The sequence below is a fragment of the Humulus lupulus genome, chromosome 7 (genome assembly GCF_963169125.1).
Source record: "Humulus lupulus chromosome 7, drHumLupu1.1, whole genome shotgun sequence".
NCBI lineage: Eukaryota > Viridiplantae > Streptophyta > Magnoliopsida > Rosales > Cannabaceae > Humulus > Humulus lupulus.
Window position 1 is genome coordinate 108,489,117 of NC_084799.1, and position 16,098 is coordinate 108,505,214.

At 32.0% G+C, this 16,098-nt stretch overlaps 1 protein-coding gene across 1 annotated transcript; it reads left to right on the plus strand.

Moving 5' to 3' along the window:
- Positions 1-12,767: 12,767 nt before the first annotated feature.
- On the plus strand, positions 12,768-15,329 carry LOC133792063 (protein FAR1-RELATED SEQUENCE 5-like). The gene has a single exon (XM_062229969.1). It carries the CDS (start codon positions 12,768-12,770, stop codon positions 15,327-15,329), a length of 2,562 nt encoding a protein of 853 aa, XP_062085953.1.
- The last annotated feature ends 769 nt before the right edge of the window (positions 15,330-16,098 follow it).

Below are 16,098 nucleotides of genomic sequence, written 5' to 3' on the forward strand. Positions count from 1 at the left end.
TCTGTTTACGCACGTTTATATTGCGTGTTCAACTTTATAAAGGTCCTGAGGTACGTCAGACCTCTGCCGTACCACGAGCGAGCGTAACGTCAGCTTGTGCCTTTTGATGCTATACTCCACAAATGGTTCCTGGCAGTATGTTGCTTTGAACTCATCAGCTCGAGCTATTTGTGTAGGGAATCGTGCTAAATTCCCCCAGATGAAAAGTGAACACGTGGAACATCGATTATAGCCTTTTGCTAGGCAGCTGTACCCGAGCTACCTAAAAAGGTATGGGCTGATTTTGAAGGCGTATAATAAGGTATAACAATTTCAATGAGATATTGCATTTGTTACTTTAGGTAAGAATGGGCAGTAAAATCGTAGCCAAATATCAAAACCAATGATTTTTGAAAACCTATTTCAATGGTTATTGTTTTAAAATTGATCTATTCTTTTGACAATGTTCTAGCACCAATGATAGGTCTTTATATTTTTTGTAGTTGATCGTATGAATAGTGAAGAGGCAACAAAATTGGAGGATTCTTTTATAGGAAGGATACTTAATGCGTCTTCTGTTACATGGTTATATTTTGAACATGTTGGAAAATCAGATGCCACAACTGAGTTCCCATTGAAAGTGATTAATTCATTGATGACATTAGATAAAATGTGTGTTCTTTTACATTCGTTAATTTGTTGTTTGTTTTAGAGTATGTTTTGAAGTCTCCCATTTTATTGATGTCATTCAACCAGGTAAGTCTCACAGATTCTTTCCCAGTTTATACTCTTGGCTTCCCATTATTTATTGTGTTTTTGTTAGCTCGGTTGCAATTACACTTGATTAATAATAATAATAATAATAATAATAATAATAATAATAATAATAATAATAAGAAGAAGAAGAAGAAGAAGAATATTAAGTAACTATTAAATTTAATAAAATCCTTCAATTTATATGTTACACCCCCTAAATTGGGAATATAATAAATAGATTATTTATTGCAAAAATAAGGTAGGGAGGTGGAAGAATTGTTTTGTAAATCAAGTGTATATGAAATGGAAAATTATAAACCAAAATTGTTGTGATGATCATTGGAATAATTTGTTTAATATTATATTGGAAAGTAAGACATAGTCCTTGGTTATACATTAAATTTTTTCATGGGTGAGATTGTGCGAACTCAATTTACATGTTCCAAACACAGTTAATTGGTCATATTACATGAAATAGGAACTAAGATGACATTTAAGGCCGTATTAGCGAACAATCATCATTGACAGGAGTTTCAAACTTGTACGGTGACAAAATATCAAAGCAAAAGGTAGAAGTAAAATAGACATGTTGATGTTCATTGGAAGATTAAGAAGATTGTACAAAACTAAGCATACAAAAGTCCTCCTATTGTAGTCGGAAACATCAACCATACAAAAGTCGTGCTATTTGAGTCCGAAGCATTACGCATACAAAAGCATGAACCACTAATTCACATTAGGAAAAGTCTGATGTTTTTGGATACCCAATATGCATTATAACAAAATAACCAAAAGGTACTTCTCTAGGTTTTCCATGCCTGGAAGTGCAACACTAACCTGACTTACGGGAGAGTAGTCTTGGGGAACGGCGCAGTGTCATAGTAATTTGATTATCGGTCACCCCCTTTAACTTAGAATTACCTGTTGCAGCCCCATATACTGCTTGTGGGAGACGCTCGCATATGTCACTCAGCTTTTGGTTACACTTAGCCAGCTCCTCCTGGATTATTCGCATGTTAGCGATTGTTATTGCCTGGAAGATATCAGGGCTCATGTACAACATGGACTCCTCCAGCAGGTCTTCGTCGTACATCACAGCATGTTGGGAATCATCTCTAGTGCGACCACCTTTGCCTGGCCTAAAAGAACTTGTCTGATTATCTGGTTTATGGCGAGGAACTCCTGCATTTTTTGGGTAACAAATTTATTACAAAAATGGTTTTTACGCATATTATTATAGTTTGTGTGAGGAGTGGAGTAAGGAAAATTCCCTTGAACATGAAAAGGGACGAAGTTATATAGTAAAGGAATGTACCATTTGAAGTTGGTGAGAAAGTTAAAACAATAGAGAAAATGAAAGTGCATAAGCCAAAAAATGTGCTTATGTTTGGGTTTTATCCTTTTATTTATAGACTGAAAAAAATATACAACAACTCAAGAAAAATAACTGAAAGCCTAAACTAAATAACTGATATAATACAAACTTAACTAATCAGAAATAATGAACTAAACACAGTTATAACAAACAGTTAACTATTAACATGGTGAGCAAAAACACTGATTGAACTTGGGAATAACTACGTACCTTGATTATGGGTTGAACCAAAAGCAGTTGGGATATTTGACTGCGATTTACTGGTATGGCGAGGTTTTGGTGGACCAAACTCCTCAGATGAAGCAGTGAGGTCAACGACAGTCTCTTTCTCCCCCTTTTTTTGAATATAGTCCGTTGTGAAGGGCATCCGTTTGACATATCCTTTTTTCTTAGGTCGGATATCTGGTGGCACTTCGAAGGAAACTTGAACTGGCCCAGAAAAGTTAGAGTAACCATCTGATGTCCAAGAATCAGTAGAATTATTGGGGATTCCTCTACCGAAGTCGCCCCTTCGGGATCCTTTGTGGGTGGAAGGCATCAACATTGCAGAATGTGTGGGAGGTTGACTGAGTTAGAGAGAGAGGATAATGGTTATGCAAGGAAGAAGAATAAGGGTTTTTGTATATGAAATATCAAAATTGTGGCCAATGGTGTTGATTAGTGGTCAGACACTAATGAAAGGTGTCTAATCACCTTCCCAACGTGTGTAAGTGGTAGCGTCTATGAGAAGTAAACAATATTTTCAATACCATGTCGGGGAAATTATAATGATAACTGACATCGCCTATCCATATGCTTTGATTGAAAGGGTGTAATTGAGGGAAAGGATGACATGTCATACACAGGTTTGCAAGCGGATTATTGGGCTCATGGGCGACTGATGTTCAAATTTAATTGTATTTGAAAACCATCATATAGCATTTAAAATAAAGGGAAAAATAAATTTATTTAATCAACTTTATAAAAGATTACCGTAAGTTACTTTCAAATTTTTGTCATATTTTTTTTTATTATTCTTTTAAAAATGTATGTTAACAAAAATATAAATATCTATAAACAAACATATTTAATTAATTTTCATTGAAATACAAATTAAGTTTTTTATAAAATTCAACTCTATCTAATTAAATTGGATTTTTAATTCTTCTTTTTACAATATTTAATTATGAATTAATAATTATACAATAAAATAAAATTAACACATAACATACCCAACTTTGAAAATATAAGAGTATTATTTTGAACATTGGTGTGTTTTCAAACTTTCAACTTCCCAAATGTGTGTTTACATATCCCAAACGTGTAGATCTTAAGAAAATACCCAAATTAAAAAAAATAACCTCAAACGGACACCCTAGTGGAAAATTATGCACTTTCTATGACTTGCATCGAGGTATGTCGAGGCTTATCGAGGTGTGTTGGACCCAAAACGAATATGTTTTAAATATTTATACTCGCAAGCGCACGAATCGTATTTATAGAATAGTGTTCGTGTAAGCACGAGGTCGAACCCAAAGGAGTTGTCTAAACTTGAAAAGGAAACTATTTTAAACCAAAATTAACAAATTCTAACCTAGCTCCAAAGATTGAAGAGATTTTTGAATAATGAAAATACAATAAAAGACAATAATATAAAAATTAAAGACAATATATATAAATATAAATTAAAAGTAGAAATCAAGATAGTAAAATAAGATTATTAAGGATTAGAATCCACAAAATATAAGTTCAATAATATTTATAAGTACATTGATTCCCAAGTTTTAGTGATAGTTAAAATAAATCAAACTATCATTTTTCCAAATAGATGTATAATTTTAAGCACAAATTACTTCTAAAAAGATAGGATTTTTCTTCACTTTTCAAAATTATAATTTCAAAGCATTTAGTGTAAAGCAATCTAATGAAATAACAAATAAATCAATGAACATTATTTATAAGGCAAAACATAATATTTTTGTTTTAAGTATGGATGTGTACAATTTTATGACACATCTTACACAAAGAATATTATGTTTTTGCACTAATGAAGAACAAAGTGTAAATATGTGCTAACAATCCAAAATACATGATATTTAAGATGAAAGAAGATATTTGAAGATGAAAATTCCACAAACTTTGTTGCACAAAATGGGAAATCAACATACAAAATAAATACTATCTAGTTACATATTGTTTCATCATCACCTTAATAATCTTAAAAAGATTAGAAACACATAACTAGAATAGCAAATACAAATTAAAAATTACAAACATAAATAGGAAAATTTGGAGGAGAAACCCCCAAATTTTTCCTCTAAAAATACATAGAAAATCACCAAAAAGAAGAAGAAGATGAAGAGAATAGAGAGGTTTTGAAATGTGTAGAATTTTTGGTATGGTAACCTCTCCTCTCAAATGACACCTAATTCCCTTATTTATAGCCAAAAAATGAGTATTAAAATAATCAATTTAAATTAATTTAATTAATTATAATATGACAAATATGGGTAAATTATAGGGTATAATAATGATATTTTGAGGTAAAATGTGTAGAAAGTGGGGTAAAAAGTGACATTTTTGAACATGAGGGACAAGAATACATTGTGGCATTTTTATGGGCTCAAGAAAATAATGCTTTGTGGCATGCTTGCAGCTGGCTGGCAGAGAAGAGGATGGGGCTGTTTTGGGCCTCAGGTGATTGGCGCAGGCCCAAGTGGAAGCCCATGATGGCATTGATGTTGGGAGGTGTTGATTTTGGTGGCAGCTTGTTGGTCTACGGCTGGGTGAAGGAAGGGAGGAGCTTCGGCAGGAAGGTGATGGCTAAATGAATTGTTGGTGGGCTGGAGCATCAGGCATCGGCCCAAGGTGCTGAGAAGAAGAAGCTTGGGGAGGCAGTTGCTGGGCCTTCGCCTGGGCCTGGGCTGCTGAAGGCAAATACCATTTTTTTCTTCTTTTCTCTCAAAAATGCCGATTTTCCTACAAAATAAATATAAAATAAATCATAATAAAATATTTTCAACTATAAAATAAATCAAGTTAATTATTTGAAAATATTAATTATAACTTAATTTATATTTAACATTTAAGCTTAATAATACCGCATTTTTTTACCTCAAATTAAACAACAATAATTCAAATAATTAACTACAACATTTTACAACAAAATAACTACAAAAACACACAAAAATATATAAAACCAAAATAAACCCAATAAATTCAAAATTACTTTAAAACTTACTAAATCAATTAAAAACTCAAAGACTAAGCAATAATTAGCATAGAAAATGTGGTAAAATAACTCTATTTTGTAGAGTTATCAAGGTGGTATCGAGGCATATGGTTTTTTTTTCATGAAAATCATGATTTTTAATATATACCTCGATAGAACTCGATGTACATCGATGTATCTCGATACCCAGCTCGATAGAGCCTGAAAATTCATGATTTTCAAGAAAAAACCCATCTGCCTCGATAGGACTCGATAGGTCTCGATGGAAAGCTATGCAATTAATAGAAAGTGCATAAATTTTCACTCGGGTGTCCGTTTGAGATGATTTTTTTTTGAATTTCGGTATTTTTTTGAGATCTATACGTTTGGGATATATTTACACTTACATTTGGGAAGTTGAAAGCTTGAAAACACACCAAAGTTAAAAAACAATACCCTTATATTTTCAAAGTTGGGTATGTTTTCAAACTTTCAACTTCCCAAATGTGTGTTTACATATTCCAAACGTGTAGATCTTAAGAAAATACCCAAATTAAAAAAAATCACCTCAAACGGACACCTGAGTGAAAAGTTATGCACTTTTTATTAATTGCATAGCTTTCAACCGAGACCTATCGAGGGAGATGGTTTTTTCTTGAAAATCATGACTTTTAAGGGTCTATCGAGCTGGGTATCGAGGTACATCGAGTTCTATCGAGGTATATATTAAAAATCATGATTTTCATGAAAAAAACCATATGCCTCGATACCACCTCGATAAACCTCGACATACCTCGATGCAATTAATATAAAGTGCATAATTTTTCACTAGGGTGTCCGTTTGAGGTGATTTTTTTTAATTTGGGTATTTTCTTAAGATATACACATTTGGGATATGTAAACACACATTTGGGAACTTGAAAGTTTGAAAACATACCTAACTTTGAAAATATAAGGGTATTGTTTTTGAACTTTGGTGTGTTTTCAAGCTTTCAACTTCCCAAATATATGTGTAAACATATCCCAAACATGTATATCTCAAAAAAAAATACCGAAATTCAAAAAAAAAAAAATCACCTCAAACGGACATCCGAGTGAAAAGTTATGCATTTTCTATTAATTGCATAGCTTTCTATCGAGACCTATCGAGGTCTATCGAGTCCTATCGAGGCAGATGGTTTTTTCTTGAAAATCATGACTTTTAAGGGTCTATCGAGCTGGGTATCGAGGTACATTGAGGTACATCGAGTTCTATTATAAAGGCTTGTTAAATAAAGTTGAGTACACTTCAATTGAAACAACCTCTAAGGTCTTCTTAAATTTCCAGTGACACGTGGACTATAGGGAGGAAGGGAGATTTTATACACATCCAAAATAACAATTCCTGGTGTATTAACTAGGCAACCTGAAGTGACCTAATTTTTTTTTTTATATTTCTCCTTACAACTAGTCCAATCACAGTTCTTGAAACTATAACCTATACCTACACGCCACTCTACTTACACTGTCTTGTTACTTCTCATGCTGTCCCTGCCGCCTAATAATAATGACCACTGCGCTTGACCATGTAAAGAGTTTTATTATAAAGGCTTACTATTGTGTTATGCCCATAATTTATGTTATCTCTAACACTTGTTATTAAATTAGACCATTGAGTATGTTTATGTTAATGAACTCATTTCATTTCATTTCAGTAGATCAATTGGAATGAGACAGAGCTGAGCTCACTACTAACGTGGAAGACCTAAAAATAAGCGTTAATATTTAATATTTTTGGTTTAGGCATTCCCTATTACCATCATAATTCCTAAATCTTTACAACACTTCAAACACATAAGAAGTAAACACAAAGATGCTAGTAATACATTCTAATAACTAATTAAAATGATATTAAAGTTTTGTAGATAGGATCCTAGAGTTCACTGGAGCCTTTGTTGGTGATCCCCAGAATTGATTATTTCTCATCACTCCTCCCGAACAGGCTAGAACTGAGAACATCACCCATCTTCATCTCAATGCAAGCTTCATAGTTGGCCATTGCCTCAGCCTTCAATTCATGCAAGCCTTTCACTAACCTTTCTCTTTCAACCATCCACGTATTATACTGATATGCCGCTTCTTCAGTTGCTGCAACCCATTTATTGGTCGTCTCCATCAGCTCAGCCTCTAGCAACTTTATCTTATTTTCAAAGGATTTATTACACTCTTCCAAGAGACGGCGGTCACAATTGCTTTGGAAGAGCTCAAGCTTCTGTTGGTCAACTAATTGCCTGAGATTGTTAATAACCTACAGTGCATTACTGGGAAGGAATTTAAGGGGGACAGTTGTGAATTCGTCATAGTCGGCCAGCGATGTGGGCCGTCCTCTATTTTCGGGGAAGACCTCCAAATTGCAGGAATCAATGGATGAGTTAGAGTCCATTTCGCAAAGGGGCTAACGACGTGCATACTATACCAGCAGTTGCTCAACCTTACGGATCTTCTTTTGGAATGGGCAAATGGCAGTGTCGTCGATTAAGCGGTGGGTGGAACATACACCAAAATATATAACAAAAATCCCCTGCCCTGTTTACACTATTCTTTGTCAGATTGGTCATAAGTAAAACAGAACTCGACGGTTGTACAAAAAAATGTGGGGTCCTGCCACGTTGGCCCATTTTATAACTTTATCTATGAAGTATTACAAAATGGTAAATGTAACCAGTTATTCGGAATTATCATAAATGTTTCCTACATTATATTTTTAAATAATTTTAAACTTAAAAATATATATTGGAATCACTTACCAAGATATATAATAAAAATAGGTGGATAAGATAAATAAAAAATATATGTACAATAATTTTAATTTCTTAAAAATTTGAAAACATACTGACTATATGAGGAAAAAAAAATCACTACACAATAAAATATAGCCATTAAATATACCATCACAAATTTTGACACAAATAATTATAAAAAAAATTATTTTATCCTTTAATTTAATAAAATATAATTGTTGCCTCGTTAGCTAATGACATAGTTCTAATAATAAAAACAATATTAATAATTGTATTTTTCTCTTATTTGATATTTTCTCAAGCTTTTGGAAAAATGATACTACTAATGGTATTGTTTGAATTTGTGATTTATTTTAACTGTAGTAAATAGATATTTTCTAGATTATAATTTAGTGGACCATCCAACAGCAACAAAAGATGCGGATGTTGATGTGAAGCACAAAAAATATTTTGTTGAAAGAAGGAACATATGATGAATTAAAAAGTATATAATTATGCCAACTGATGTTAATATTGTTTGTTAGTTTAATTTTTTCACATATCTTACTTTTCAAATTCTATTAAACATTCTATTAATCTATTAAAAGGAGAGACAAACAAATAATTGATTAATTAGATATTTAATTTACAGTAATTATTTAATTAAATTATAAATATAAATAACTGTGAACTTTTCTTATTTTTTATTTTACTTTTATAATTTATATTTAAGGGAAAAACTCTATCTATTTTCTCTTTTTTATCATTTTTATTTTAACGATAAATCTAATAATAGATGTCAATTAAAAATATCTATATACAATAATAAATTTATAATCTATGTATTTTTAACATTTTGACAAAACAAAATATAGCCAAATGTTAATTTTTAATAATAAAGGATTCGAACGGGTAATCAACCTTTGGACAAAATAGAAGGTCTACAAGTTAATTTAAAAAAAAAAATTACAAACTGGTAATCAGCTAAATTACAAAGTTAAAAATAGTGTGAACCCTTATAGAAAACATAAACTATGTAGATAATTATATAATTTACTTTTTATACAGAATGTTAACACTTTGAATAAATACACGGTCCAAGGGTTAATTTTTTAAAATAATGACTCAAAACGAGTAATCGACCAAGATATAATGTTCAAATAACCAATCTATCTATTCTTATTTTTAACCTTTTGATAAAACTTGAGGTCTACAATTTCATTTTTAAAAATAAATGGTCAAAACGGGTAATCTGTCAAAATACAATGTTCAAATAATTGTCTCGTCCAATGTTATATTTAACATTTTGACAAAACATAAGACCTAAAAGTTAATTTTTAAAAATAAAGGGGTCAAATAAGTATATTTTTTAATAATTATATAAGACTGCGCGAAAGCGCGGTTATATTTTGTAGTATTTATATAAATGAGAGTCCCAAAGAGATTATGTGACACTCTAAGGTTACTCTAAATTACTTTATCTATTTTCTTAGTTTTTCTCTTTTTTTTTATTAAACTTTTCAAAAAATAATATATTTTTATTCTACTTTTTTTTTTAAAAATATAATAATAATAGTAATTAACTCTATTTTATTTTCTAAATGTCTATCTATATATAATAATAAATTAATTACTATTAACTCTATTTGCTTTTACCTTAGTTGCTAAATATCTATTTTTATATAATGATAAATGAATTAACTAATTTAAATGAGAGATATTTAAGTGTCTCCTCACATAATAGATTTTTTTTACAAAAATATTATAATTAAAATGAAATGTACATGCATACATAAATATATATTTAAATGATTTAAAAAAAATAAACTGCAACATAATTATATAAAAGAAAATATATTATGATCTACTCTATTTTAGTTAAATAATTTTTCTGAACATTCAATACGAACTCTTTGTTCCATAAATTTTTTATAATTTAGTTTACCATTTGAAAAATAAAGGGTCTAAATAAGTAATCAACCAAAATACATGGGGTTCAAGTAATATATATATATATTCCTATTTTTAACTCTTTGACAAAACACAAGGTCCAAACGGGAAATTGACTAAAACAAAAGGTTGAAAATTGTGTGAACTCTTACACAAAACATATTATATATATAATTTACTTTTTATAAATTATTCATATTTTTAACATTTTGACAAAACACCAGTAAAAGTTAATTTTTAATCAACACAAAACATAATAGATTTTTTTTATACATAATTTAGAATTTTGAATATAAAATTCATGCAAAATGTATAATAATAATAAATATATAAATAAAATTACGCGTACAACAAGATGTTTGAACTTTGTTTTTGACACTTTAATTTTTCGTTATACAATGAACACAATCATAAAAAAAAAACTGGGCTGAAGACGCGAAGCGCAGTTTTGTTTTCTAGTTATTACTATGGTTAACAATAACTATTTTTTTTTGTATTTTTTTTTTATCAAGAAGAAATAAAACTTCATTGAACAAACATTTATATAATAAATTTAATACTATTTTTTTGTAACATTTATATAACAAAAAAATAGTTAACAATAACTATTTTTTTTTTGTATTTAATACTTGTAAAATATAATAAATTTATTTATAATAATTACATTTATATTAAACAAACATAATTTATTTAATTTTTAACAATTTTTCTAGTTATACTAGCATTTTATCATCATTATTAATTTCACTACTCTAATTACATTGAGTTTTATGATAATTTATTATAAAGCTTTTTAAAATTTTACAAATTTATTTCCTAATTCATTAATTTTCCAATAATTTAATTAATTAATTATCCTTAATTAATTGGGAGTGGCATATAGTCTGTTGTTTTGCGATTTAAAAAAACATACTCATTGGTCTATATCATTCTAGTAAATGGAACTGGACCTTAAATGTAGTTTGTTTAACTCTGTTATGTTAGGAAGATCACATTTAAATTTTTTGTAAGCTTATATGATTCAAGATATGTTGTGTAGGTTATGCTTACATTTCAGTTGAGTTGGGATGAAAACAATGACCATATTTTTATAGAATGAATGATTTATCAAAATTACTCTTTATTTTAATTTATTATTATTTCTTCCATTTGGGTATAAGAAATGTTACACCTACAATATGGACATTTTTTTGGGAATTGATTAATTAAATAAGAACATCATGTTTATCCCTATAATATGTATGAACTAGTAATAAAGGGCATGGAGCAGAGGTGACTTTGTTGAATTTAATAGTAGGACATTGATATTGATATAGTTTGGCCAAGTGGTATGTTCTTTCCATAGTATACATTCACATACAACGCATAATTTTGTTTTTGTAAAAAAGGGACATTTAAAACCGGAATATTGATGGGTGGGATTGAGAAAATATTAAAATAATATATAAATGCATTTCATCAGAGGCATTTGACTTCCAAGTGATGGGACAAATAAGGTCAATACTTGTTCCAGGAGTTAGATAACATTATACAAGTGTTATGATGAAACAACTCATCCATCTCAAGATGAATAAACGTGGGTCAATAAACTGCACCGAAACCAATATTGTTTTTCCATAACTTTAAAAAGATCATGTATACGGCTGTCAAATTTTGGGGAAGTTGGGACAGGATTGAGTGACGTTTGTCATTGTGTTAGGAAGGCAACATTACAAAGCATGGTAATTAATTGCTGGAGAGGAAGATTGATGAAATATTTTGACGGGTTCAATGGGATAATTATATTTAATGTCGAATCTAAATATTATTAAAAATCGTCCATTGATCTTTAACTATTGAATAACATAACAAAACATCGTCGGTTAAAACTGGATTGGAGGAGGTGGAGTGAGAGTTTTCTTTGTTGCTCATTCGGCGACTGTTTTGTATCACTGCAAGATCGCCTACAGGAGGAGTACATTTCAATTATAGGTCATAGTTGAGGATGCACAATGGACTACCAGTAAATGAAATAGACTATATGTTATGTTATTATACATGAATTAGTTGTTCAAGCTAGTTAGGGTTTGATGAGTAATGTGAAATACGTGATGGCTTTATATTTATGGTGGGTTCGTTAGTAACTTATTTTATATCTGGTGAAATGTTGAGCGGGTGTAAAAATGCATCTTCTGCCGAGGACTTGTAAAGTTTTGGATTGGCCCTGTCTGAAAGCCTCATGGAGGCCTTCAGTTTTTATAGGATGAAGATGTGACCCTGTCCTGAACCTTATTAGAAGAAAAACGAAGTGAATGTAATATTAGGATAGCTAGTATTAAGTGTCAGTCCATTATTTGGCCCAGTACGACAATAGGCCTATACAAATGAAGTAGCACATAAGGTGTATAACGTGTTTCTATTTTCTTTTATGAGAGACCTTACACTTCTATAGTAATAGGGTCACTTGATTGAAATACTGTTACTGAAACAATATTATAACCGAATCTAAAGAACACATATTATATATTAAATATTTGAAATCCCTAAATCACTCACATATTATTTGCTCAATTAATATGTGAGTGATTCATGAATTCATTTTCAACTTGTCGTGTCATAATGAGATGAAAATTATGATTATGGTGAAGGGAAAATATCATAGGAATTAACAATTAATGAAGAGAAATGTGAAGAGTGGGACAATTTGATTTTACTGTAGATTTACATATGAATATTTGGCTAAAAAATACAATTTAAATTCTAATTGTGGAAGAATTTTATGTTTCACAGGTCTGAAACAGACATTATCGAAGAGAATGATTGGGATTGGTTTGGCTTACGCTTTTCAGAAGAATATGAGGAAGAAGAAGGTAGGGGAGATGCCATGGGGGATACAATTGATGAAGGTGGTGGAGATGCCATGGGGAATATAGTTGATGAAGGTGGGACATCAAGTCTGGAAAAGACGGAATTGGCATCTTATGAAATGAAGGATACCAACCAATTTTGTAAATATGATTTATACGAAAACCCATTGTTGTTGAGTAGAGATGACATGGTTGGCCATGTTTTTCAATCACTGGACATGGCTGAAGAATTCATTCATGAATATGCAAGATTCATTGGGTTCAGCCTGCGTAAAAGTATTATGCGAAAAAATATTACAGGTGATGTACGTCAACGTCAGTGGGTATGCTCCCGTGAGGGCTGGCGGTCTGAAATGCATGTGGGAAGGCTTGATAGAACAAGGGAGCCTAAGCCAATTAGTCAAGTGGGATGCAAGGTTTGCTTTCGAGTGAACTTGGTGAAGGGTAGTAGGTATTGGATATGCAAAGAATTCATCCCAATTCATTCTCACAACGTTGTAGCAGACAACCATAAACAATTCCTTCGGTCCAATCGGGTAATCTCAGAAGGAACCTTGACGATTGCACAAATAATGAAGGAGTCATGCATAAGAACTTGCCACATCATGTCGTACATGGCAAAGAAAATGGGTGGTTATGAGAATATTCCATTCACATCAAAAGATCTTTACAATCGAATATCCCATGCTTCAAAAGTTGAGTTTATCGGTTCCAATGCAGGGCGGGCAATCAGATATTTGGAGCATAAAGTTGATGAGGACCTTGGTTTTTTTGGACAATTTTCGTACAATGAGGACAATCGTCTTCTTAATTTATTTTGGGCAGATGGGAGATGTAGATCAGACTATGAAACATATGGCCATGCAGTAGCTTTTGATTCGACGTACAAGACTAATAGTTATAGGAAGCCGCTTATGATATGGATAGGAATTAATAACCATTATAGAACGTGCATTTTGGGCTTTGCTATTCTTGACAATGAGTCTGGCAGCAGCTACAAGTGGGCGGCAAGGGCTTTCCTAGAATGCATGGGACGTGTTCTACCCAAAACAGTAGTGACAGATGGAGACGAAGCTATTGCTAACACGTTAGAGGAGTTGATGCCAGATGTACCCCATCGATTGTGTTATTGGCATTTACACAACAAAGCCGTTTTAAAAGTGAAAGATCCATCTTTTGCGAGTAGGTTTACCAAATTGGTATTCCGGTACTACACAAAGGACGAGTTTGAAGATAAATGGTACCACTTAGTGAAAGATTTTGGGATACAAGACATTGAATATGTTGCAAAACTTTATGCAGATAAGGAGAAGTGGGCTGAAACATTTCTGAGAGGGAATTTCTTCTGTGGAATGACAACTACTCAACGGAGTGAAGGTATTAATGTGATGTTGAAGAAAAAAGTGAATCAAAAGTTGAAGTTGTACGAGTTCGTGAAGGCGGTCAACATGGCCTTATCTTTAATTAGACAACGTGAAGCAAAGGATGAGTACATTACACTTCACACTAGTCCCGAGCTCAGGAAGACAAATTTGCCACATATAGAGGATGAATTAGCAAATCTTTACACATGGAACATGTTCTACAAGGTACGACACCAGATGTTGAAAGAAGATAGGTATATGTTGAAAACCCTATCGGAGGAAGAGGATGCAGTAATTTTGAAGCTTCACAAGTATGCTGCTGAACAAGTGAAGAGGCATGTATATGTAACAGCGGAGCGTGATCTCTTTGTTTGTGAATGCCAATATTTTTTGTCATATGGGATATCATGTCGACATATATTTGCTTCAATAAAATGCCTACACATTAATTCAATGCCTCGAGCACTAATACTATCTCGGTGGATGGTTGAGACTAAACAGATTCATAATTTTCCAGTTGGCAATATGGACGCTACCTTAGACAAACGAGAGGTGGAGAGGGCAAGATTTGGTGCAATTAGTAGCCAGTTGGGTGAACTTGCCTATCTTGGATTGAGGAATCAGTCGACATACCATATTGCAAAATGTGAGATTGACAGATTATGCGGTAAGCTTAAAGCAGTTGTGGAGATTGGAAAGAAGGAGATTAGCCATAACCTGCCTCTACATAGGGACTTTCAATTCCCAATGTTGGATCCATACTTCACAAAAAGTAAGGGTACAACAAAGGTACCTTGCTCGAAAAAAGGTACTCGCCGCAAGTGTAGTGTCTGCCAGAACAGTGGACACAACAAGTTGACTTGCCCGATGAAATGGAAGAAGGATCACCCGATTGGACAGTCAGATGAATATGAAGATGCAGAAGAAGATGACCAATGCTATGGAATGGGATTGAATGATGAATGGGCTGGGCAAAACTCAATGGACTACTCACAACATGAGAATGAGACAGAAAATGATGTTGTTGAGGATTTAGGCAATGAACTACAGAATAATAAAGTGGGAAAACAAGTTGAGGAGGGAAACAATTGGTGGCAAAGTCTTTTCTGATTTAGTTGGTGGTGATCAACCCAAGTAGTTGTGCCCGAAATTCATTTTTTAAAATTGAATTGAATATACAATATTTTGTTTGGAGCTTTATTAAGTACTCTTCTATCTCATTTGGTTGCCATTGAAGTTATGAAACCCTGTAAAGTTTAATGACCCGACTAGTTCATTTTTCTAATGTTGTCTTGGATTGTTATCATGTACGAGGGAATGCTTGTAATTGCACTTACTGAATCGGGAGTAATGCCATTAATTTATAAATTTAAATTTACAAAAAAATGTTCATTAGTGTATAAAAGCTTTGGTTGAATATCAGTTCATCAGATTCATTAATTGGGCGTGCCTGTGGCTTGTGGAGTGGCATGAGTCTTTGTTTGTGGTCATTATTAATGGGTTCTATGCATACTTGTTATATATACATGGTTGTTTGAATGTTCTATATGTTGTAAGATGCAAGTTTCAGATGAATAAATCGTTATGGTACTTCCTGCATCTTAACGAAGGTCACAACACATGTTATATCTAAAAATGTGTCATATATCTTGTACAATGAAAACAATATTCTCTGTTAGTTATGGGAAGGCTCAATAATTATAATTTTCATAGGCTATGTCTCAGTGTATTGTATAAAATTGGTTTGCTCCTATTTGATACCTTTAATGGTAGGTAGTACAGTTTCCACCAATATAATAAAAAACATACATTATTTTGAAGACATTAACTTCATTTAGTTGCAGGTGTTATGAGGCAACTCCAACTATTAATTAAAGTG